The sequence below is a fragment of the Trematosphaeria pertusa genome, assembly GCF_010094035.1.
Source record: "Trematosphaeria pertusa strain CBS 122368 unplaced genomic scaffold BU26scaffold_12, whole genome shotgun sequence".
NCBI classification, from domain to species: domain Eukaryota; kingdom Fungi; phylum Ascomycota; class Dothideomycetes; order Pleosporales; family Trematosphaeriaceae; genus Trematosphaeria; species Trematosphaeria pertusa.
Genome location: NW_022987223.1, coordinates 369,919 through 396,412, shown reverse-complemented (window position 1 = coordinate 396,412; position 26,494 = coordinate 369,919). Strand labels below are relative to the sequence as shown.

Below are 26,494 nucleotides of genomic sequence, written 5' to 3'. Positions count from 1 at the left end.
AACTTCTATCTCTTATTACGCTATACCTAGAAGAGCTAGCGCTATAGAAATTTTCTAGAAACCTTTATTACGTTATAAATACTATATACTATAAGTTTTATATATTATTATAGAGATATAATAGTACTAACTAGAAGTAAACTAGATTTTTCTTAAAAGTTACCTAAATACGTATAGCTTTTTTATTACGTAATATATCTTAGTACAACTTTAGTATAAGGTGTAATATACTCTAAAGAATATATATATAAATTTTTATAGAGAAATATTAAGGTTTCGCTTAGTTATTTAAGAAAAACGAGTTAATATTCGTTGATTTTCCTTGCCAAGAAATCGTGAGGCTTTCGGTAATATAAGGCTTTTGGTAATAAAGTACGTTATAGCTACCTTTACTTATTATATTAGTACTAATATTAGAGAGTACTTAGAGTATAAGGCGTAAGAGGTATAGTTCTTAAGAATATTCTAGATAAGCTTCTATAGATAGTAGAATCTGTCTATATATATTCTATAGAACCTCTTTACGTAATAGACGTAAGGTATAACTACTAGGCCTTTAAATAAGTAAAACTATACGTTAGAGTAATATACTCTAGAAAGATAAGAATAATTAATTATTATCTTAAGATAAAATAGCGTAGAGTTAGTACTAGAGTTTATAGCGCTAGACTTTATTAATAAGTATTTAGGTTTTCTACTTAGTATTAGTATTAAGTTTCTTATATTACTATTATAGCTTATTATAGTTCTAGTCTTAGACTTCTCTCTCTTAATAGTACTTAGAGGCTTTATTATATTTCTTATTATACTTCTTATACTATTTATTAGCTTTAGCCTTCTTATAGTTATACTTATACGTTATTTTATTATACGCTACGCTTTATAAATCTAGCTTACGCTATAACTTAGTTATTCTAACGTATTTATTACTATAACTCTACTTTATTCTATTATAGTTAGATAGTATAAGATTATATTTCTTAATAATAGATTCTATTTACTTATATATAATATAGTAGCTAGCGCTTTTACTAGCCTCTACTAAGCGTTTAGTAGATTTATATAGCTTTTTATATTATTTAGTATTTTTCTTAGCCTTTATAAGTTATATAGAGATAGTAGCGTAATCTTTTACGCTAATCTATAACTAGAAGTCTTATTAAAGCTTTATCTTATTACTTAAACTAAGAATAAAGTTACGAACTATAATAAGTAGACTAATTATAGCTAGACGCTAATCTTTAGAGTTAGCTATAGTCTATTAGAGAAACTTATTAGTATTATAAATAATATTATTAGTTATAGTAATATATTTATCTAGCGCGTATTACGTATTATTATTCTTAGAATAATCTTAGTCTACCTAGATAGTATAGACTTTTTTCTTAGGTTTCTAGAGTTTAACCTAGTAGTAGATATTAGAAAAGGTAATATAGAGAGCTGCGTAGTTACTTATAAGTACTTTAAGTTACGCGTCTTCTAATTCTAAGTCTAGGTATTCTAGAATTATAGGCTTAAGAGTATAGACTCTATTATTACTTTCTAGTACTAAGAATAGATTAGTAGTAGTAGACTTAAATAGACTAGAGCGGTTCGTAATATAGTAAATAGTAAGAAGCCTATTCTATACCTAGAAATAGTTCTAACTACTAAGAGTTTAGGTATTATTATAATAGAGATAGAGAGTTTTTAGTAAACTACTACGTAAGTATTAGAGACGTTTACTAGACCTTACTATTACTACGTTCTACTAATATTAGTACTTTATAAGATAAGCTAACCTCTACTAGTATAGCGTTTAACTTCTATAAGAGCTATAACACGTAGTCTAAATAGATCTAGCCTTGTATCTACTAGGCTTCTAGCTACGTATTAGGTTCTTACTTATAGAGCCTAATTTAGTCTTTACTAAATTCTCTATAGGTAAGCCTAACGTAATATTATAGAGGCGTTCTATAATATATTAGGTTCTTATCTATAGAGTCTAATCTAGAAAGTTTATACGCGTAGTAATTATTATAATTAGTATAGAGTTATATTTTAGATACGCGCTTACTTACTAGAATTCTCTATAGATAAGCCTAACGTAGTAATATATAGGTAATAGAGTAATATAGTATTATAAGCTATCTTCTTAACTAAGACTAAGGCTTACTTTTATAAGAAAAGGTAAGAGGTGTACTTTAGGCTAGAATCTTTAGTAACAAAGAGATAGAGGTAATAATACTATAAATTGTAAGTCTCTATAGCAATTTAATAAACAAAGTAATAACTATAAGAAGCTATAAGAAGTAAGCTTCTTCTAGTTATATATATAGGCCTTCTTAGCTAGATTAGGTACTAAGACCTCTAGTTCTAGTAGATTAGCTAGATTAGAGTCTAATTCTTTAGATTAGGTCCTAATTCTTCTAATCTATCTAATCTACGTTACGTAACTCTAATTATTTCTATAACTTTATACGTAATCTCTTATTCTATAACTCTAAGCTTAGCCTACTATTTTCTCTATTCTAGTTAGCTAGCCCTGTTTCTAATTCTATAATTATAACATCTACCTCTTCTTCTAAAGTGTTATTCTAAAGCTCTATTCTATTTCTAGGTATAGTATTTTGTTATTCTATGTTATTCTTATATAAGAGTAGTGTTATCTATAATTCTATAGTATTATACTCTCTCTTCTCTTTCTATTCTTACTATACTACCTACGCGTACTAAGTCTTTAATAGTTTACTATTACTATTACGCTAATCTTGTTCTACGTACTAGCGCTAATATATCTAATAACTCTTATAGCGCTTACTATTCTTACAACCTACGTTATATTATAGAGGTATTTTCTAGTTACTATTTAGAGTATATTATAAAGAGTTAGTTCTATAATAAGATATTAGATTTAAAAGAGGTAGATAAGCTAGATTAGTTAGTAGCTAATCTACGCTCTTAGTAGTCTAAGGCTAGTCTTAAGGTAGAGCGCCTTACTAAGACCTAATAGGTTAAGTTAGCACGTATAGAGACTTACCTTTGTGTAGAGATAGACTATTCTTACGCTAAGCTAAGTTATTAGAAGGCGTCTCTACGCGAGTTCTAGTAGTCTATAGACGCCTATAGCAAACACTTATAAAAGTAGTTAGAGCTAGTACGTTAGCGCTACAACGCGCTACTTTTAAAGAACCTTACTAATATTAAGAAGTTAGAGTAGCTAGAGTAGAAGGTATAGTAACCTTTATAACTACAACTTCTTGTTTCTTTAGTTAATCTCTTTTAGTTGTTTAACTAGAGTTATCTAGAGAATCTAGAGTTCTAGTCTCTAAGTTTTAGAGATAGTAGCGCTAATAAAACTTCTTAAGTTTCTTAGAGTAGTTCTTAAGGTTTTCTAGTAGTTCTTAGGTGTCTTCTTCTAGTAGGTATTCTTTCTACCTAACCTAGTACTTCTACTAACCTTGTATATACTTTCTATCTAGTATTCTTTTAACCTTATAGTTCTAGTCTAGTTCTACCTTAGTTTATTTATTAAGTAGTATATTATTAGGTGCTAGCTTAAGTTTAGACTTATAGAATATAGAATGTATTCTTATTATTAGTAGTAACCTTAGCTTAAAACTAATAGGTTTAAGTTATTTATCTATTTTAAATAGTCTAATTTATAGGTAGTTAAGTTTTTTACTAGGTTATTTAGTGCGTAAGTTTTTTTGCAAAATAAAAACTTTATCTCTCTTCTTAAAGGTTAGTCTCTTAATTCTTTTCTTATTTACTTATTAAGTTATCTTCTTTACTATTTTCTATAGTTTATTATAGATTATTCTTATTTAGCGTTTCTTTTCTTCTATCTTTAGAGAGATTATAGCTATATATATTATAGACCTATATATTCTAGCCTTATAGCTATAATATGCTTAGTAGAGAGTTATCTTTATAGTTTCTTATTTTACTATATTATACGCTAGTTGTACTATAGGTAGTAGTTTAACCTAATTATTTTATTCTTAGTTAATATAGTTTCTTAGGTATTCTTCTAGAGTTTAGTTTATTTATTCTATTTAGCTATTAGTTTATAGGTAAAAGCTAGTTAATATTTAATTACTTATTTTTATTTAGTTAAGTAGCGCGTTCTAGAATTTAGACGTAAATAACTTATCTCTATCTATAGTAACTTGTTCTAGTATTCTATATTAGCTAAATAATTATTAGCTTACCTTATAAGCTAGTTCTTTAGCCTTAAGAGTTTTGCTAGTTGCGTAGAAGTATACGTACTTAGTAAATTAGTCTATAATTACTAAGATAGCGTTGTACTTTCTTTATAACGCAGGTTTAATTAATCTAGGTAGCTTTATAATAAAGTCTATAGTAACGTGTTACTATAGTACTATAGGTAGTTCTAGTAGTTATAGTAGTCTATATAGTTAGTATCTAACTACCTTATTTTATTAGTATTCTATATATTTTCGTATTACCTTTATAACTCTTTTCTTTATTATAGAGAATTTATATTCTTATTATAGTCTCTTAAGAGTACGTTTAATTTCTTAGTATCTATATATTATTATACTATAGAATTTCTAAAGAAATTCTATTTATAGTACCTCTAGCACTTTCTATTATTCTTAATTATTAGGTAGCTCTAGCCTATTATTCTATTAGTTCTTAATCTCTATAATCTAACTAACCTATAGTCTATTATATTCTAGAGTTTTATCTAGTCTAGTATAGAGTATAGCGTTGTATTTCTTTTTTATAGTGCCTACGTAGTTAGCTCTATAGCTAAGCGTATTCGCGGCTCTATTTTTAGTACCTTTTTAGTATTAGATTGTAAAGTTTAGTGTAGCTAGTATTTCTACCTATCTAACTTATTATTAGTTTAGCGTTTTTGTTGTTATAAATACTATAAGATTCTTGTAGTCTAATACTACGTTAATAGAATACTTAGCGCCTTCTAAGTATATTCTTTATTCTTTTATAGCTACTATAATAGCTATAAGTTCTTTATTATACATATTATAGTTAAGTTCTAGTACTAAGAACTTTCTTAAGTAGAAGAAGTATAGTTAGTACTTGCTATTCTCTCTAGGTTAGCTAAGGTATATCTCTAGAGCTTAGTCTAACGTATTTGTTTTAACCTATATTAGTTTATTTTTATTAAACGTTTATAGTAGTAGTATAGTAGTAATTATTTATTTTAGCATTTTAAACGCTTGTTACTATAGGTCTTTCTATCTAAACTCTTAGTTCTTTTTTATAATTTCTATAAGTAGAGTAGTAATCTATAAATACTCTTAGATAAACTTCTAGTAATAGTTTATAAATTCTAGAAAGAATTATACTTCTTTTACTATCTAGAGTATAGGCTAGTTTAGAACTATCTAGACCTTATCTGTTTCTATCTAAATTCTCTCTTAGGTTAGGTAGAATTCTAAGTAGCTAGTCTTTGTATAGTAGAACTTACTCTTATTAGAAGCTATTAGAAGCCTATATTTCTTAAGCTTCTATAGCGTCTTTTACACGTAGTTCTTATATTCTTCTAGTTTTTCTTTTAAATACACAAGTATGTTATCTAGGTAGACTATAGTAAACCTTTCTAGGTATTTATATAGAGCTACGTTAATTATACTTTAGAATATTACTAGTATATTAGTAAGTCTAAATAGTATAACTAGGTATTTATATAGACCTTCTTTTATTCTAAAGGCTATTTTCTATTTATAGCCTTTCTTAATCTATATTTAGTAGTATCTTTCTTAAATGTTAAACTTTATAAACTACTATACTTCTATAAGCTAGTCTATAAGTTCTAAGATTATAAGTAGTAGATATTAGTTCTTTTAAGTTACCTAGTTAAGCTATTAGTAGTTAATATATAACCTTAACTATTTATTCTTTTTTAGTATAAATAGTACTAGTAAGGCTATTAGGCTTTAGCTCTCTTAAATATATTCTTTTTATAGAAGTCTCTTTAAGTATCTTTAGAGTTCTTCTCTTTACTTATAGCTAAGTAGGTATATTAGCTCTAGTTTTAGTGTAGCTTTATCTTCTATAGGTATCTTATAGTTCTATAGTTTATATTTAGGTAGAACACTATTATTCTATCTATTAAATAATAACGCGAACTTCTTATAGTCTTTCTTAACCTTTTAAGGTAGTTACTCTATATTAGGTTGTAGCTTTTATATCTACATAACGCTAACGTCTTAAGGTTATTTTTTTACCTATTTTATTAAACCTATAAATAATATTCTTCTAATCTTTACCTCTAGCTTTTAGTAAGCTCTTAGGTAGTGTCTTACTCTAGCCTTCTATACTACTTTAGGCCTTTCTTAGAGCTCTAACCTAATCTAACTAATATTAGAGTTATATCTTTATAACTAGTCTAGTTCTAGAAGTACGTCTATATTTTCTAGTTCTATAATATTATAGAATTATTATTTCTATATCTCTTAAATATTTAATACTTATATCTTAGTCTCTAAGTAAATCTATTCTTAGCTAAAGGTAGGTAGCTAGTTATCTATAAGTTATACTTAGTATAGTTATTATTTCTCTTAAAATAGTATATTCTATAGTTTTACTAGACTAGTAGAAATATATATTTTTACTACTCTACTATCTACGTAAGCTATAAACCTCTTATTTTCTAACGTAGCTTTTACGCGTAGCGTTCTAGGTTTTAGAGTAATAATTTTACTAATAGTCTAAATAGAGCCTTTCTAGGCTAGACCTCTACCTTAGAGACCTGCTAGTTTTTTAGCTTTAATAGAGTAGTTAGTACTAATTTCTATTTCTTTTCTACTATATATACTAGGTATCTTTCTAGTAAGTATATAGTCTAATATAGTTTTATATATTTCTCTTTTACCTTTTCTCTATAGTATAAGTATTTCTATTCTAGAAAGTACTATCTATAGTTAAGCGTATAGTAATTAGAGTGCTAGGCTCTCTATTCTATAGTCTAATATTATTCTTAATAGTACTAGTATTCTATAGCATACTAATTCTATAGTTTAGCGTAGTATTCTTTGCTATAAACTTTTTTAACTAGTTTAGGTATTACTATCTAGCTAGTTTCTTCTTTAGGCCTTAGGTCTATGTACGTAGCTACTTAGATCTTCTTATTATCTAGCCTCTAGGTACTAATAGCTATTTTAACTATAGCTTTTTCTTCTCCGCTGTAGATTACTAAGAGATAGGCCTAGTAGATATAGTTATACTCTAGGTAATTACTCTTATATAGCTAATATAGTTTCTACTATAGGCGTACTTTAATTTTCTAGTTATATAGAAATAATCTAGAGAGTTTCTTTCTTTAGAATAACTTAGTTAGGTATACTTTATAGAAGAGGTTCTAGTACTTACCTTTTTCTACGCACCTTAGTTACTATTACTTAGCTTTTCTAGCTCTAGAGTAGTTTATAGAGAACTCTTAGTATATTTTCTAGATATATAAATATACTTTCTTGTCTATAAGGTATTCTACTAACCTAGCTACCTTCTTAAGAGCGTCTAGCGCCTTCTAGAATTCTTTATTAGTAAATAGAATATTCTAATATACGTGCTAGCAGCTCTATATATTATAGGTTTCTACGTATATCTAGTACTATTATACGTTAATATATTATTAAATAGTTTCTAGAGTAAGGTATTCTATATACGCAGAGTATTCTAGTATAATAGCTCTAACCTTAGTTAGATACTATCTTACGTTAACCTTATCTCTCTAGTATATTATATAGCTATTATTATAGTATACTATCTATATAAGACTATTATAGTTTACCTAAATTATTCTAACTATTTTCTTTTTCTTTAAGTATTCTTACGTAAAGTGTTCTTTTTTACTATAGACTAGGCATAGTTCTTTCTTAAAGTATTATACTTTTTCTTTGTTTTATAGAGTTCTTTTTCTCTTCTTTAGAGTCTTAATCTAGTCTAGGTTTATAGAATCTCTCTAGAATATAGTCTATAGTTATTTTGTTCTAACTATTAATAGTATAGAGTAGTTTCTACTCTAGTAACGTTCTAGGTTCTACTTATACTACTAGTTATTAATTTTTACTACTATCTCTATAGTATTACTTAAGTTCTTAGGTTATTTAGCGTACGTAATATTATTCTTAATAGACTTCTTTAATTCTTTATAGAAGAGTTCTACTAGTATAAGATTATTCTAGTCTAGGTAAGCGCTTAGCTACCTAAATATTACTGCGTATTAAGATACTAATCTAGTTTATTATAGCCTAAACAGCTTTTTCTACGCTACTTTATACGCGTTAATCTCTCTAAACGTTCTTCTAAGGCGCTTTATAAACCTAGTCTAGCTTTTAAAGATTTTATCTATAGACTATTATGTTCTCTTTATATTACTCTTATTTTCTAGCTAGTCTAATATATAGAGTTTAGCCTACGTAAGAGCTTCTCTCTCTATGTTTATTATAGCTTCTAGAATCTTATCTTTATTCTATAGAAATACTATAGTATTATACTATAGGTAGAGCTCTATAGCTACTAGAAATATGTTAAGATTTTCTCTTTTACTATTAAAGCGCCTAGGTAGAGTAATCTTAGCCTAGGCCTAGCGTTTTACTATAGCTAGCTCTTTAGCCTATTAAATACTTATCTTCTAGAGTACTATAATAACCTATTAGAGTTCTATAATCTATTCTTCTATAGTTAGTTTCTAGACCTAAGTCTTTCTAGATTAGGTTCTAACTATTAATATAGTTATTTTACTCTTTAATATTAGGTAGTTATTTTATTATAAGCTATTCTCTTAACTAAAACTAAGGCTTACTTTTATAAGAGAAGGTAAGAGGTGTACTTTAGACTAGAATCTTTAGTAATAAAGAGATAGAGGTAATAATACTATAAATTACAAGTCTCTATAGTAATTTAATAAATAAAGTAATAACTATAAGAAGCTATAAGAAGTAAGCTTCTTCTAGTTATATATATAGGCCTTCTTAGCTAGATTAGGTACTAAGACCTCTAGTTCTAGTAGATTAGCTAGATTAGAGTCTAATTCTTTAGATTAGGTTCTAATTCTTCTAATCTATCTAATCTACGTTATATAACTCTAATTATTCTTATAACTCTATACGTAATCTCTTGTTCTATAACTCTAGGCTTAGCTTGCCGTTTTCTTTGTTCTAGTTAGCTAGCTCTATTCTCGATTCTATAATTATAACACATAGTATAGTATAAGAGCTTAGTATTAAGAAGTTAATTAATTATATAAAATACTACGTAAAGAGCCTTAAGAGAGCTCTTTATAGAGCTAAACTATAGGTAGACATGCTAAGGCGCGCTAGTAGACATGCCTCGGCCTTAGTGTAACCTTATACCTTAATCTATTATACTATAAGAGCCTTAGCTTATAGCGCTAGATCTTATTCTAGACCTAGTAATATAATAAGCTCTATTAGATTAGTATTAATACTAGTAGCTATTATCTACTATATTAGTAGCTAGAATTATATATAGTTAGTAAGAAGCTTTCTCTACTACTACTATTACTAATTACTTACTATAGTTCTAGAGTCTAACTAGCTTTATAGTTTTCTAGAGGCGTAGAGAAGACTAGACTACGTGTAATAGTAGCGTAGTTCTTAGTTTCTCTCTAGGTGTAAGGGCTAGGTCCGCGGTCTCTACTACTGTAAGCGCCCCTAGAACACCTAGCTAGGTAAGTCGGCTGCAGGCAGCACTATCTCCACGAGCTGTAAGGATAAGAGGTGCTAGCAGGGTAGGTTAGGTTAAATTCAGCTATCCAAAGGTGAGGAGTAGAAGGATGCTCCGAGAGCTCTCTATATACACAGGGTGCCTATGCTAAGGCGCTAGGCAGGGTCATGTAACTTAGGCGGAGCCGAGTTAGACCGTTACACTAGGTCTCTAGTATAATACTAGAAAAAACTATTATAAAGTAGTAAGACCTTAGATAGAATAGTATAAACTATTATAGAGTAAGTAATATAGTAATATAATATATTATACTATAAGAAGTAGAATGCTTAGTAGACTACTATTATAATTACAGGATTAAGAATAGGGCTAGCTAACTAGAATAGAGAAAACAGTAGGCTAAGCCTAGAGTTATAGAATAAGAAATTACGTATAGAATTATAAGAATAATTAGAGCTACGTAACGTAGATTAGATAGGCTAGACGTAAGCTAGATAGGTTAGGCCTAATCTATAAGAGCTAGAGTCTTAGCATCTAATCTAGCTAAGAAGGCACATATATATAACTAGAAGAAGCTTACTTCTTATAGCTTCTTATAGTTATTACTTTGTTTATTAAATTACTATAGAGACTTATAATTTATAGTATTATTACCTCTACCTCTTTATTACTAAAGATTCTAGCCTAAAGTATACCTCTTACCTTCTCTTATAAAAGTAAGCCTTAGTCTTAGTTAAGAGAATAGCTTATAATAAAATAACTACCTAACGTTAAAGAGTAGAATAACTATATTAATAGTTAGAACTCTATCTAGAAAAGCCTAAGTCTAGAAGCTAACTATAGAAGAATAAATTATAGAACTCTAATAAGTTGTTATAGCACTCTAGAAAATAAGCGTTTAATAAGTAGAGGAACTAGCTATAGTAAAACGCTAGGCCTAAGCTAAGATTATCTTACCTAGGCGTTTTAATAGTAAGAGAGAAAACCTTAACATATTTCTAGTAGCTATAAAGCTCTACCTATAGTATAATACTATAGTATTTCTATAGAATAAAGATAAAATTCTAGAAGCTATAATAAACATAGAAGAAGAAGCTTTTACGTAGGCTAAACCTTATATATTAGACTAGCTAGAAAATAAGAGTAATATAAAGAGAACATAATAGTCTATAAATAAAATCTTTAAAAGCTAAACTAGGTTTACAAAGTATCTTAAAGAAACGTTTAGAAAAGTTAACGCGTATAAAGTAGCGTAGAAAAAGCTGTTTAGGCTATAATAGACGGGATTAGCGTTCTAGTATATAGTAATATTTAGGTAGCTAAGCGCTTACCTAAACTAGAATAACCTTACGCTAGCAGAACTCTTCTATAAAGAATTAAAGAAGTCTATTAAGAATAACATCGCGTACGCTAAACAACCTAAGAATCTAAGTAATACTATAGAGATAGTAGTAAAAATTAATAACTAGTAGTATAAATAGAACCTAGAACGTTAATAGAGTAGAGACTACTCTATACTACTAATAGTTAGAGTAAAACGACTACAAACTCTGTTCTAGAGAGATTCTATAGACCTAGACTAGGTTAAAGCCCTATAGAAGGGAAAGTAAACTCTAAGAAATAAGAAAAAGGCACAATACTTTAAGAAAGAACTATGCCTAGTCTATAGTAAAAAAGAATACTTTACGCAAAAATACCTAAAGAAAAAAAAAATAGTTAGAATAATTTAGGTAGACTATAATAGCCTTATATAGATAGTATACTATAATAATAGCTATATAATATACTAGAAAGATAAGGTTAACGTAAGATAGTACCTAACTAAGGTTAGAGCTATTATACTAGAATACTCTACGTATATAAAATACCTTACTCTAGAAACTATCTAATAATGTATTAATATATAATAGTACTAGATATACGTAGAATTCTATAACGTATAGAGCTACTAACACGTATACTAGAATATTCTATTTACTAATAAAGAATTCTAGAAGGCGTTAGACGCTCTTAAGAAAGTAGCTAGATTAGTAGAATATCTTATAGATAAGAAAGTATACTTATATATCTAGAAGATCTACTAAAGCTTCTCTATAAATAACTCTAAGATAAGAAAGGCTAAGTAGTAGTAACTAAGGTACGTAGAAAGAGATAAGTACTAGAACTCTTTCTATAAGATACACCTAACTAAGTTATTCTAGAGAAAGAAACTCTCTAGATTGTTTCTATATAACTAGAAGATTAAAGCCTATCTATAGTAGAAACTATATTAGCTATGCGAAGGCAACTACCTAGAATATAACTATGTCTACTAGGCCTACCTCTTAGTAATCTATAGTAAAGAAGAAAAAGCTATAGTTAAAATAGCTATTAGCACCTAGAGGCTAGACGACAAAGAAATCTAAGTAGCTACGTACATAGACTTAAGACCTAAAGAGAAAACTAGTAGAATAGTAATACCTAAGCTAGTTAAGAAAGTCTATAGCAAAGAATACTACGCTAAACTATAGAATTAGTATACTATAGAATGCTAGTACTATTAAGAATAATATTAGACTATAGAATAGAGAGCCTAGTACTCTAATTACTACACGCTTAACTATAGATAGTGCTTTCTAGAATAGAAATACCCGCACTATAGAGAAAAGGTAAAAGAGAAACATATAAAGCTATATTAGACTATATACTTACTAGAAAGATGCCTAGTATACCTAGCGGAAAAGAAATAGAGATTAACGCTAGCTACCTCTTTAAAATTAAAAAACTAGCAGGCTTCTAAGGTAGAGGTCTAGCCTAGAAAGGCCCTATTTAAACTATTAGTAAAATTGTTACTCTAAAACCTAGAACGCTACGCGTAAAAGCTACGTTAGAAAATAAAAGGTTTATAGTCTACGTAGATAGTAGAGTAGTAAAAATGTATATTTCTACTAGCCTAGTAAAACTATAGAATATACTATTTTAAGAGAAATAATAACTATACTAAGTATAACTTATAGATAACTAGCTATCTACCTTTAGCTAAGAATAGATTTAATTAGAGACTAAGGTATAAGTATTAGATATCTAAGAAATATAGAAATAACGTTTCTATAATATTATAGAACTAGAAAACATAGACGTACTTCTAGAACTAGACTAGTTATAAAGATATAACTCTAATATTAGTTAGATTAGGTTAGAACTCTAAGAAAGGTCTAAAGTAGTATAGAAGGCTAGAGCAAGATACTACCTAAGAGCTTATTAAAAGCTAGAGGTAAAGATTAGAAGAATATTGTTTATAGGTTTAACAAAATAGGTAAAAAAATAACCTTAAGACGTTAGCGTTATATAGATACGAAAGCTATAACCTAATATAAAGCAACTACCTTAGAAGGTTAAGAAAGACTACAAGAAGTTCGCGTTATTATTTAATAGACAGAATAATAGCGTTTTACCTAAACACAAACTATAGAACTATAAGATACCTATAGAAGATAAAGCTACGCTAAAACTAGAGCTAATATACCTACTTAGCTATAAGTAAAGAGAGAAACTCTAAAGATATCTAAAAAGACTTCTATAAAAAGAATATATTTAAGAAAGCTAAAGCCTAATAGCCTTACTAGTACTATTTATACCTAAGAAAAACAAATAGTTAAGGTTATATATTAACTACTAATAGCTTAACTAGGTAACCTAAAAAAACTAATATCTACTACCTATAATCTTAGAACTTATAGACTAGCTTATAGAGACGTAGTAGTTTATAAAGTTTAATATTTAAGAAGAATACTACTAGATATAAATTAAGAAAGGCTATAAATAGAAAATAGCCTTTAGAATAAGAGAAGGTCTATATAAATACCTAGTTATGCTATTTAGACTTACTAATACACTAGTAATATTCTAAAGTATAATTAACGTAGTATTATATAAATACCTAGAAAGGTTTACTACAGCCTACCTAGACGACGTACTTATATACTTAAAAGAAAAATTAGAAGAATATAAGAACTACGTATAGAAAATACTATAGAAGCTTAGAAAGTATAGACTTCTAATAGCTTCTAATAAGAGTAAGTTCTATTACACAGAGACTAGCTACTTAGAATTCTACCTAACCTAAGAGGGAATTTAGATAGAAACAGATAAGGTCTAGGTAGTTCTAGACTAGCCTATACTCTAGATAGTAAAAGAAGTACAATTCTTTCTAGAATTTGCGAACTACTACTAGAAATTTATCTAAGAGTATTTATAGATTACTACTCTACTTATAAAGATTACTAAAAAGAACTAAGAGTTTAGGTAGGTAGACCTATAGTAATAAGCGTTTAAAACGCTAAAATAAACGTTTACTACTATACTACTACTACAAACGTTTAATAAGAATAAACTAATATAGGTAGAAACAAATACGTTAGACTAAGCTCTAGAGATATGCCTTAGTTAATCTAGAGAAGATAGTAAATACTAACTATACTTCTTCTACTTAAGAAAGTTCTTAGTACTAGAAATTAACTATAATATATATAACAAAGAACTTATAGCTATTATAGTAGTAATAAAAGAATAGAGAATATACTTAGAAGGCGCTAAATACTCTATTAATATAGTATTAAACTACAAGAACCTTATAGCGTTTATAACAACAAAAACGCTAAATTAACAATAAGTTAGATAGGTAGAAACGCTAGCTACACTAGACTTTATAATCTAACACTAGAAAGGTACTAAAAATAAAGCCGCGAACGTACTTAGCTATAGAGCTAACTACGTAGACGCTATAAAAAAGAAATATAAAGCTGTACTCTACACTAGACTAGATAAAACTCTAGAATATAATAGACTATAGGTTAGCTAGATTATAGAGATTAGAGACTAGTAGAATAATAGGCTAGAACTACCTAATAGTTAAGAATAATAGAAAGTACTAGAAATACTATAAATAGAATTTCTCTAGAAATTCTATAGTATAATAACGCATAGGTACTAAGAAATTAAACGTACTCTTAAGAGACTATAGTAAGAATATAGATTTCTCGCGATAAAGAAAAAAGTTATAAAAATAATATAGAAGTATATAGAATACTAATAAAATAAGGTAATTAGGTACTAACTATATAAACTACTATAACTACTAGAACTACCTATAGTACTATAGTAACACGTTACTATAAACTTTATTATAAAACTACCTAGATTAATTAAACTCGCGTTATAAAGAAAGTATAATACTATCTTAGTAATTATAGACTAATTTACTAAGTACGCCTACTTCTACGCAACTAGTAAAACCTTTAAGGCTAAAGAACTAGCTTATAAGGTAAGCTAATAATTATTTAGCTAATATAGAATACTAGAACAAGTTACTATAGATAGAGACAAGTTATTTACGTCTAAGTTCTAGAACGCGCTACTTAACTAAATAGAAATAAGTAACTAAATGTTAACTAGCTTTTACCTATAGACTAATAGTTAAATAGAATAAATAAACTAAACTCTAGAGAAATACCTAAGAAACTACGTTAACTAGAAATAAGATAACTAGGTTAAACTACTATCTATAGCATAATTAGCGTACAATATAGTAAAACAAGAAACTATAGAGATAACTCTCTATTAAGCATGTTATAGATATAAGGCTAGAATATATAGATTCTTAATATATACAGCTATAATCTCTCTAAAGGTAGAGAAAAAAGAACGCTAAATAAGAATAATCTATAATAAACTATAGAAAATAGTAGAAAAGATAACTTAATAAGTAAATAAGAAAAGAATTAAGAGACTAACCTTTAAGAAAAGAGGTAAAGCTTTTATTTTATAAAAAAACTTGCGCACTAAACAACCTAGCAAAAAACTTAACTACCTATAAATTAGACTATTTAAAATAGACAAATAACTTAGACCTATTAGTTTTAGGCTAAGACTACTACTAATAATAAGAATACACCCTATATTCTACAAGTCTAAACTTAAGCTAGCACTTGCTAACGTACTACTTAATAAGTGTACTAAGGTAGAACTAGACTAGAACTATAAGGTTAAAAGAATACTAGATAAAAGGCGTATATAAGGTTAGTAGAAGTACTAGGTTAGGTAGAAAGAATACCTACTAGAGAAGAACACCTAGAAACTACTAGAGAACCTTAAGAATTACTCTAAGAAACTTAAGAAGTTTTGTTAGTACTACTAACTCTAAAACCTAGAGACTAGAACTCTAGGTTCTCTAGATAACTCTAGTTAAATAACTAAAGAGGATTAACTAAAGAAACAGAGGGTTATAGTAGTAAGAGTTACTATACCTCTTGCTCTAGACGCTCTAACTCTTTAATGTTAGCTAGGTTCTAGGCAAGCAGCGCGTCGCAATAACGCTGCATTAGCTCTAGTTACTTCTAGAGACAGTTACTACGCGCTACAGCGGCACATTATAACTTAGCTAAAGCAGCCTCTTACTAACGCCACGACTTAGTAAGCCGCTCTACTATAGAACTAGCCTTAGACTACTAAGCACAAAGATTAACTATTAGCTAATTAAGTTTCTCTACCTCTTTTAGGTCTAACACCTTGTTATAGAAACGACTCTTCGCGATATACTCTAAACAACAACCTAAGAACACCTTTACAACGCAACGCAGGTTACGGGAATAGTAAGCGCCGTAAGAGTTGTTAGACATATTAGCGCTAGTGCGCAGAACGAGGTTAGCGCGACAGTAATAATAGGCTGTTAAAGACTTAGCACGCGCAGGCGGCATAGTAAGAATAGAAAGAAAAGAGAGAATACGATACTATAGGATTATAGGCAGTACTACTCTTATATAAGAATAGCACAGAATAATAAAATACTGCACCTAGGAAAAGAATAGAGCTTTAGAATAACGCTTAGAAAGAAGAGGCGAGTGTTATAATTACAGGATTAGGAACAGAGCTAGCTAACTAGAATAGAGAAAACGGTAGGCTAAGCCTAGAGTTATAGAACAAGAGATTACGTGTAGAATTACAGGAATAATTAGAGCTACGTAACGTAAATTAGATAGGCTAGACGTAAGCTAGATAGGTTAGGTCTAATCTATAAGAGCTAGAGTCTTAGCACCTAATCTAGCTAAGAAGGCACATATATATAACTAGAAGAAGCTTGCTTCTTATAGCTTCTTATAGTTATTACTTTATTTATTAAATTACTATAGAGACTTGCGATTTACAGTATTATTACCTCTACCCCTTTGTTACTAAAGATTCTAGCCTAAAGCACACCCCTTGCCTTCTCTTACGAAAGTAAGCCTTAGTCTTAGTTAAGAGGATAGCTTGTAACAACTACAAGAAATATCTATATAGGCGCCAAGGCGCTAGCAAGGCGCTAGCCGCCGTTACGTAAGTAGTATCTAAACCTAAACCTATATTAGTACTATAATAATAGGTAAGTAGAACTTTAGTATTAGTATTACGTCTTAGTTACTTAGTGTTAGGTAGTACGCGTTAATATTGCATAGGTATAGAGTGCGAAAGAGGTCGCACGCTTCTGCCTTAGTAATAGGCGAGAAGTAGAGATAGACAGTTATAAGAACAGAGCGCTAGCAGAAGTACAGGCTTACGTAGAAGAGCTTCTTGTTAGTTAGCAGAGGCGTTAACAGCGAGTCTGCTAAGTTAGAAGACAGTGTAATATGTTAATGCGCTGTTAGAGAAGTCTATAATATAGCATAGCCGTAAGTTGTGCTATATCGCAAAGGTTGCTAAATACTATCGCGTAGACAGACAAGCTATACGCTTAAGTTAACTTAGCAGCAGCGCTATATATTTGCTAGAAGATATAACATATATGTGGCTAGTGCTGCTCTACGGGCGAGCCCTCAACACTAAGTTAAAACAAGTCCCTGCTCCCGCACCTTGGCCGGGCCTAATTTAGCCCCCCTAGGTCCTATTCCAATTCCCGCTGTGGAGCCTTTTTTGTCCCTAGAAGGGACCTAGCCCAGATCTACGCAACTCTAGGGCGACCGCTAGAGCGAGCTCCGCTAACACCGTAAGTTAATACTAGCACGTCCTAAGGCCCCTTCATGCGTACTAACAAACTGCTCTAGCTCCGCAACCCTCTAGCCGGTGCGGGTCGGCCGTCCTCTCTGCTAGCGTCACCAAGGTGTTCGTCCGCTTCTCAAGGAATAAGCATATTCAGCCTAGTTGCATGCGAATTCGCCTTTAGCTGCTGCATGACCTCTGCATGTCAGCCGGCGGTGCCATCAGCCGCACCCCGCCCCTCACGAAAGTAAAGCTCACAACACTCTTGCGCTGTCTTTCTCTCAGATGCAGTTTTCGGTATAGCTCGTTATCTTATGCTCCTGTACGCTTGCTAACCTCAATAGCTAGAAGTAATATTTGGCTTCGGACGTGTGATTTACCATACTCGTCTCTTCCGCAAGGCTGCCGTGTTTGAACCCGACCGAATTTCACTCCTACCGCTTACCACCGTCCAGCTCCCTGCGAAGCAATGCGTCTTTTGCGACGCAGCGATACTGGCGAGTTCAGTCTTACTCAGTTTTGCGACGAGGCCATCCCTCCCTATGCGATACTTCGCATACGTGGGGAGCAGATACCGAGGAGGTCACCTTGGAAGACCTGACAAATGGCACTGGCAAGGATAAGCCTGGATACGAGAAGGTCCGGTTCTGTGGAGAGCAAACTGCACGAGACGACCTGGAATACTTTTGGATTGACACTTGTTGCATTAATAAGTCGAATCACGTCGAACTGTCACAGGCTATCAACTCCATGTTTCGCTGGTACCGCAACGCGACTCGATGCTATGTCTATTTGTCGGATGTAAAGGGCTACTGCATCGACGATGATCTTCATTCACACTGGGATTCGGATCTGGGCACAAGCAGATGGTTTACTCGCGGTTGGACACTCCAGGAGCTCCTTGCACCTCGTTCGGTCGAGTTCTTCTCTTGTGAGCGTATGCGAATAGGTGACAGAAACTCTCTAAAGCAACAGATTCAGCAGATAACGGGTGTTCCTGCCTCCGCGCTTCAAGAAGCTCCTTTGTCTCAATTTAGCATAGAGGAGCGGTTTTTGTGGATGGAACGCCGCCAGACAAAGCTCGCAGAGAATAAAGTTTACGCATTATTGGGAATTCTAGATGTTGAGATCCCCCTTTACTACGGTGAAGGGGCAGGGAATGCATCAAAACGGGTCCGAGAGGTGATTGATAAGCGAGAGAGATGTACCCAGGACTTACGCCTTACCGATCCTCGTGACGACAAGAAGCGTATTGAAGATACGAAAGGTGGCCTTCTAAAGAATTCGTGCTGCTGGATTCTCGAGAACTCTAACTTCCAACAATGGCGCGACAACCAGCAGAGCCGACTGCTATGGATCAGAGGCGACCCCGGCAAGGGAAAGACAATGTTACTCTGTGGATTGAATAGTGTTTGCGATTCATTCAATTCTATATGCAAAGATCTAGGAATATCGGCTTCCTTGCAAGCGTTGGATCAAATGGGAAATGAAGGTAACGCTGCCCGACTATATCGAGATAGGGTTCTAACGTACTCTCAGACATCCAGAACCTGTCGCTTGCACTCGTCTCAGCCCTTCAGATCCTTCCTGCTGCTTGTCTTCTGCGCTCGAAAACTGGAAGTAACCTCTTCAGTCACCTCTCGAAACTTAACTCTGTAATCAGCTCCGACGAATTCGATATAGAACGAATACGGCCTCTGTGGAATGCGATTCTCAATAAGGAACCCGACGACGTTATTTGGAATAAAGCCGAAGCCGCTGTTACCGAATCCTCCCCGCCCCGCCTCATCCATCCAACAAACGCCACGGCTGCACAACACGGGCAGCTTCGCGAACTCTACCGAGCACTGCAAATATGTAAACGGCGTGCTGAAGGAGGAACTAGGACAGCTATACGTTAGGGTCCCTAATTTCTTTGATGCCTACTTCAGAAGCGTTGCGGGTCTAAAGTCGATAGCGCAGGCCGTGTTCGACAAGTGCAAAGAAGGAGATAATCCACTCTACCAAGAAGAGAGTGGCTGGCAGGGCTGGCCTAAAGGCGCGAGGGAACGCGACGTCTTAAGCTAGTTTGCGCCTCTTACTAGCTAGCTCTTAGACCTCGCAGCCGAGAATTAGCCCGCCTCTAGGCCTTAACGGCGGCCGCTGGTACAACCCCACTAGCCCGTGCAAGGCTCCACCGCCAACTGTAAGTTAGATGTTAGCTTTGTAGACAACCTAAGCGCTAGCGTTAACTCTAAGTGCTGTTGGTCGCAGATTCTTATACTAGGAGAACTCAAGAGCAATCTATTAGCAGACAAAGCGTCTAAAGCGTGGCTTGACCTGGGGCGATATGCGAGGGAGGTGTTCGCGGCTCGGCTTTACCCTGTGCGGGTCGCTCATGCATCTTGCCGGGAAACCTCGATTTCCGACACAAGTTGACTTAAAGCCAGCGCCTAGCGGAGAACCGGCTCAATAGATCTAAAAGGGCGCCCCAAATTTCCTCTCTTAGTGGTGGTGCGGAGGTAGCTTCCGTCAGAGGCTGATTGTCCGACAAACGCGGTGTCAGCTCACCCCCCCCCCCCCCCCTTCTTTGCCAACTGAGAGACAAATAGCACTTTCGAGTGAGTAACGCTGAATATAAACGCATAGGAAAACCCATAGAGTTCTTAGTTTGCAGAAACTTGGGTGATGCCCAGAAACTCTAGACAACTCTGATGGTCTTAAGTTGGCTTCTCCTAGTATTCCATCTCGGAAGCACGGGACGTATACTTTGAGGTTGATTGACCTATCAGGCGTTCCTTGGCAAGGATACCAAAATCCTTGATCTTCGATTCGTCCTTGGTATATCGGTACTCCAAAACTTATCAGGAACGTTCCGTGTGAACGCTGGCTCTGGATCGCTTTGAACGCTCTCTTATCATAATTAACGCGAGCTGGATGGGGATCCTCGCTTACGGAGAACTCGATCATCCTGTCTAGTAGATCTTGGTTTTCTAGCTCGACCGGAAACATGCCTAGAAGATAGATATGGAGGCGTCTGCTTCGAGTTGCGCGCCTAGTGTATCGCCCAGGGTCCTTCAGCCTCCCGTGAAATTTAGATACGTCATTTCCTAACAGCACCAATTTCATGCCCCCTTTCAGTAGGCTTTCGAGCTCAGCGATATGAGAGAAGATATCTCGCATCGGGTTCAGGTAGGCATCCCGTTCCTGGTTATCCAAAACGCGACCGAGACAGTAGTCTAGCTTGGCGACGTCCCACGCACAGAGATGCTGCAATATACCCTTGCGGGATTCGTAAGGAACAAGCACATCTATCAAAGTTACGGCCATCCTACCTCGGTGGAGAAAGAGCAAGTCTAGGAGATTGTGGAGGCATTTAAATTACTACCCAAGGCGTTATGGCTATTAATAGTAATAAGAATATGTTCTAAGCAGGTTCGAACAGTGCCACGTTAAAACATGGTGGCTCGGGGATCGCCTTGCTAATTTTACGACGCTCTGTCCTGGATCCACTTTGGGAATCCTGCGAACGGCGTTTTGTTCTCTTACGGAATCCCGCCCCCGACTTAGAAGTCGATTCTAAGTCTTTGGCTATGCGGTTCTCTGATCTAGGGTGTGATAACTGCTTGATGAGTTTGCTGGTACCTATGGATTACGGGTGAGCTTACAATACTTGGTATGTCTGGCCACTCTCTATCTGAGATTCTAAAGGTGTAATACGAATCTTGCTCGGGATTGTAGATGAGAAGTGCAACATCAAGCCCACACAACTTGCCTAGAAAGAAAGCCTTCTTCTCTAGTCCGATCCGTCGCTTTCGCCTTTGGGTATTGCGCTCCTTCGTCGTCTTTTCCGACTCCATCTGCGTTGTGAGGACCTGAATAGGCGTTACGGGTATACTTACCTTGGTAAGGAATGCTTGGTGGTCGGCCCCTACGCTCTAAAATAGACCTGGAGCCAACAAGGCACGGAGGCCAGAACACACGTGCAATACAATGGCTCATCCATCTCATTCAGTAGAAGCCCATCTCAATGAGCCCGACTAGTGCTCAAATCCAACATGATCTATTGGAACATATGGGAGAAAATAGAGCTGAGCGATCACGTAGTGAGAAAATTGATCAGATTGCTCTACATATGAAAGAGATACTGAGATACGTCTTAAACAAACGATCTTGGTAGCTAAGGCGGCCTCACTATAGGCCGATCACATGACCTGAGCTCCGGGAGAACAACACTGCTTTTGTCCGACTCAAACCTACTCATCCAGCCTCATCGACCGTAAGCGTAATCGCGGCAGAGGCCCCACATAACCAGACGTTAACATCTGCAATGCTTATACACCCGAGTCATCAACCACAATGCCATTCTCGTCCGCAAATGCATTCCAATTGCTACACGTTCCCTCGATGCTATCTGCATCCAAAATAGATGGAATCTCACTGATGCGCTCGGCGAATTGGAACGCGAGGCCGCCCCTGCGTCGTTAATTAGTATGTGATGATGGGTAAGACGGTAGCCAACTTACACCGTGTGCCATCCAATGTGGCAGTGCACAAGCCAAGCACCTGGGTTGTCAGTGACCCATGCGAGGACCAAATGACCGCTGGCGGGAAGCATGGCAGTGTCACGACGCGGAGGATTGGTTAACTGGAGTGAAGTCTCGCTGCTATTATAGAGACCATCACCCTGGGCCAAAAGATAGAAATCATGACCGTGGACGTGGATCGGGTGAGCAACGCCGAGAGTCGTCTCGATGATGATGTACGCCCACTCGTTGGCCTCGTCGAGTCGAATAAGGTTCTGTGATGTATCGAAGTCGGTGTCGTTATTGAGGATTTGCAGCACCGTAGGGTCGCCCCATTGCACCATGAGCGAAGAATCGTTGATCGTCCACTTGATGGTACCATCGTCGGCAAAAGACAAACCGACATCCTCCTTCTCCTCGTAGAAGTGAGCCGCGGGCACGTCAAGAGCAACGTGCGGGACGAGGAGGCTCATGTCGAAGTCAAGACAGTCATCATCGAAGTCATACTCGCTCGTGGTCGGGGTCCCTGTAGAACCGCTATAATGGACGATACCTCTGATATTGTCGGCCATGTCGTTCGCCGAGCAGGCCGACTGAGGGATGAAGCGTAGCCAGAAGTCGCTGGCGACGTCGCTTTGGTCTGCATTCACGATGATATCGACCCGTTGGGCTGCCAAGCATGCTGTTAGCACGGTGTAGTTCTCAAACGGAATTGGTCCTCTACTCACCGATACCGATACTCACGATGTTTGTGGTGAATGGTTCGATTGGGACAAGATCGATTGCAATGACGGTCAAAGTATGGTTATCAATCATGAACTTCCAGAAGCTGTCGATGGCAACGTTGATCAGGCGCAGCCGGTACGAGGTCCCGGGCTCGAAGTCGAGCTCGAAGCGTGAACCGGTCTGATTGTCGGCACCGTCGTCACCGAACACATTGGTACCGTTAATGAGACCGTTGTCGGGGGTTGGTATAGCCCCCGTGGCAGCCTGCTGTTGCAAAGAATAGACCGTCTCGTGGAACCAGTCAGCAATGATGATTGGCCCGGCGTCCACATCGTAGTTGGCGGTGGCCGGACCGTTGATGATGATGCTGCCAAAAACTCCTTCCCAGGCTTGGAGCGAGAAATGGGAATGGTACCAAGTGGTGCCGTACTGGGTAGCTCGCATACGATAAGTGAAGGAATCTCCGGGCGCTTGAGCGCACTGTGTGACCGATACGACGCCGTCATTGGGGTTGGTGTAATTCTGTCGAAGTCCGTGCCAGTGGATAGATGTCCCGTTAATGCTAAGATTGTTGATCACATGGATGACGAGCTCGTCTCCCCAGTCAGCTGTAATGGTTGGACCTGGAATGGTGCCGTTCACTGTCATGGCTGTTCGAGTGAAACCATCTGGAGCGACTTCGGTCTCAACAAGCTCTAGCCAGTACTCACGGGTGACGCCAGTGTCAGGGGCTTCATCGTACCAGTTAGTGTCGATCGAGTAATCGCACCAACTGCCACGGTCGTCCGCTGTGTTACCATCGCAGGCAGCTCTCTTGTGAGGCGCGTTCCCAATGACCGCAGCCACTGCTGAATTGGCCATCAACAGAGAGGCTAGCGCTGGAAGTGTGTATCTCAACATTAGAAGCATGTTGAAGATGGATGGGTATCTTGAAGCGGGACAAAATCAAGAGTCAAGTGCTCGATAAAAAAGCGCCAAATACAAAAGAATGTCAAAGAGCAATCAATGTCAACGATGAGATTTAACCCGCCGATGATGCTCATTTTGTGAGGCTCACAGCGTCTTTTGAAGTCCTCCGAAGGCCAGCAAAAGCCCTAATCCTTGAGCTGTTGTCCACTCCATGACGCCTGCAATGAAACCCCCCCTTCATTGACGCGTAAGTACGCATCAAACAAAAAAATAAAACAGGACGACTAGACCATCGCTTCCCGTCTCCTGGGTCGCTTGGTGATGCGGTGCTGTAAGTTATCGACGTCAGCTGTGTATCTTCACCGTGCCCACCGTTCCAGGTTTGGAAATTTTCATTGAATCCTCAGACCGTTGAAGTCCGGCGGATCAGGATCATACTTTACGCTAGCAAAGCGAGATTAGAAGCAAAGTTGCATCTTCTGGTGTCGACTCGTAGAGTGGTGCGCGGCCGCTGTATTGAACTGGGATGACCTAGCGTAGCCATGGTGAATACGGACGTGATGCCAAGCAAAGCAGGTCCTGGGTAAAGAATTGAGAGGCTGCATAATGGTCAAGGCTGCGCAGGCGAGACCTGCTTACCATTGCATTCATAATTCCTATACTCTGAGTGTGGGTCGGCAGACCGTGCTCCTTCCTCTTTCATCATCGTATGTTCCGGAGCTGTGTGGCAAGAATAGCTGCCGACGCGTAATGGGACGACGTAAGGCAAGGAAATATTTGTCCTGCGATAACAACTACCCAGTAGTGGATGTATTTCGCCACCTTTTTCACTCAGCACCTATTTCGTACAACCTACTCTAGGTGTTGCCACATCTTGCCTAATTGAGTCTTGAAAGGCTTGATGATGAACCTATGATCCTATAAAGCTCCGTAAATGTTTACCATTCTGTCGTAAATGCTTTGAAAGACTCGACTTGTCGAACTGACCATCATTGGCTCAGAGGCAATTCCAAGGAGTTGGTTTGTTAATAGCAGTCAAACAAGAACATGTTTCGTGCAACCATTAGGAGAACTACTTCCCAAAATGACATGCACTAATTACATCCTGCAGCTACACGTGGGTTCCCTTGTATCCAGGGGGCTCGGAGCCAACATCGTGCGGATCTAGGATGCACGGTTATGAAGTCAAGCGTGCTCACAGCCAAAGCATGCCCGGAGGATCATGGATTACGAACTGTGGGTCTCGCGTTCAATAGTTCTTTGAACCTTCTGTTGTCCAAACTTAGTGAAAAGGGTTTGGTGATGCGCCATAAACTAGGACGATGTTTGGCCCCAGACGGAACTCTGGCTAACCGATTCTGGATTTCCGTAGCGTGGGTAAACCCCGATATTTTGTGCATGTGAGCAGTGGCCTACACTGCTTTCCGCGGGCATGAACCGGGGTTGCGTCACGCAAACGCGTTCTTTGGGATTTCTCACCCAAAGAAGCCGGGCATGTAGGCAAATTTCGATTACAAAGGACTGTATCAGCAGTTAGGTCCGTGTGCAAAAGGGATAGGGCGAACTAGAGAAGCACGAGGCCAGGTACGCGTGGACTAAAACAGGTGACTACAGAGGTACCTGCATGCCACGGATGTTTTGCTTGGCGTCACGCTGACTCGCTGACTTACGCGGCCCATACCGGTATCATGGGTACTGACTGGGGTCCATTTCGAAACCGCATGGACGCTTTGACCACGAACATCCGTCATCCGCTAGATCGAGCCAGAACGCGTATGTCGATAATGTATAGCTCGAACATGTATAGGTTGCTTCGTGGCGAGTCGATATCTCTTTGATATATAAAGAGAACTTCCTTGAAAAGTTCCAATTTTCTCTATCCTACCTGATTCCATCGTTCTGACAGCCCTTTTACCAAGTGATTCATGATGTTTCTTCGCAAAGCACTTGCTCTTGTTGGCCTTCTGGCTACTGGTTCACTTGCTGCAGTGGCTGGGCTTAAAAGTCGTCAGACTGAACCCTCTAACTTCAAACTCTACGCCTATGGTGGTGACGAGGTTGGTGGCTACGAGATCTTCTACGCTGATGGTGCGTTTGCTCTACTTTCGCACATTTCTAGCAATGCGCAACCTCTCTGACGCAGTACTAAGGACTTGCCTATATTGGCAACAGTTCCGCATTAACCACCGCTACCGAGGCGACAGCAGTCAACTGTAAGGACATGTCTGCGCCATCACAATTGTACCATGCTAACCTGGCTCAGTTACTGCAAGCTCGGATGGCGTCTGGACTGCCACTCCCGCAAGCAACGTGTCTTGGACCTCCCAGACTTTCTTCGTGTCCAACACGACTGGTGAGATTGGTTTTGTCGACAGTACCAACTCTAGCTCCGACATCATTACATCGGGCTTCATGTTCTATGGCAAATTCGCTTTGCTCACTGTTAGAGATCATATGGAGGCTGCGTGGAATGCAAAGAAGACGGATGTCGAGGACGTCTGGAGCTTGGGTTGGGGCAGTGTCGACGAGGACAGCACCGTCAAACCCATCGTGCTCAGGAGTGAGGCCCCAATGCAGAAGCCAGCCAACGCCACTAGCTGAATGCGATCCCTTACTCCAGTCAAGATTCATGGGTGGTGGGTTAGGATGAAGGTCGTATGGTTCAATGCGGGCCGGTGTCTTCGCGATTGACTTTTGTTGTA

General features: G+C 36.2%; 5 protein-coding genes across 5 annotated transcripts; 3 read left to right on the top strand and 2 right to left on the bottom strand.

Moving 5' to 3' along the window:
- Positions 1 to 17,752: 17,752 nt before the first annotated feature.
- On the top strand, positions 17,753 to 19,142 carry BU26DRAFT_542245 (HET-domain-containing protein; the record flags this gene model as incomplete). The annotated part of the gene is made up of 4 exons (XM_033831632.1): positions 17,753 to 17,949; positions 17,997 to 18,158; positions 18,224 to 18,938; positions 19,100 to 19,142. The coding sequence occupies exons 2-4, from the start codon at positions 18,122 to 18,124 to the stop codon at positions 19,140 to 19,142; spliced, it is 795 nt and encodes a 264-aa protein (XP_033680409.1). The 5' UTR covers positions 17,753 to 17,949; positions 17,997 to 18,121.
- An 11-nt stretch (positions 19,143 to 19,153) lies between these two features.
- On the top strand, positions 19,154 to 19,832 carry BU26DRAFT_68321 (uncharacterized protein). Its single transcript, XM_033836206.1, has one exon. The coding sequence runs from the start codon at positions 19,357 to 19,359 to the stop codon at positions 19,717 to 19,719; it is 363 nt and encodes a 120-aa protein (XP_033680408.1). The 5' UTR covers positions 19,154 to 19,356; the 3' UTR covers positions 19,720 to 19,832.
- Positions 19,833 to 20,193: 361 nt separating this feature from the next.
- On the bottom strand, positions 20,194 to 20,961 carry BU26DRAFT_432860 (uncharacterized protein; the record flags this gene model as incomplete). Its single annotated transcript, XM_033824000.1, has 1 exon — positions 20,194 to 20,961. One exon carries the CDS (start codon positions 20,959 to 20,961, stop codon positions 20,194 to 20,196), a length of 768 nt encoding a protein of 255 aa, XP_033680407.1.
- Positions 20,962 to 21,767: 806 nt separating this feature from the next.
- Positions 21,768 to 23,903, bottom strand: BU26DRAFT_521867 (multicopper oxidase). Its single transcript, XM_033829645.1, has 3 exons — positions 22,886 to 23,903; positions 22,158 to 22,827; positions 21,768 to 22,107 (listed from the first exon to the last, which is right to left on the bottom strand). Exons 1-3 carry the CDS (start codon positions 23,790 to 23,792, stop codon positions 21,966 to 21,968), a joined length of 1,719 nt encoding a protein of 572 aa, XP_033680406.1. The 5' UTR covers positions 23,793 to 23,903; the 3' UTR covers positions 21,768 to 21,965.
- Positions 23,904 to 25,720: 1,817 nt separating this feature from the next.
- Positions 25,721 to 26,393, top strand: BU26DRAFT_607657 (uncharacterized protein; the record flags this gene model as incomplete). The annotated part of the gene is made up of 3 exons (XM_033835775.1): positions 25,721 to 25,880; positions 25,943 to 26,005; positions 26,056 to 26,393. The coding sequence occupies 3 exons, from the start codon at positions 25,721 to 25,723 to the stop codon at positions 26,391 to 26,393; spliced, it is 561 nt and encodes a 186-aa protein (XP_033680405.1).
- Positions 26,394 to 26,494: the final 101 nt, after the last annotated feature.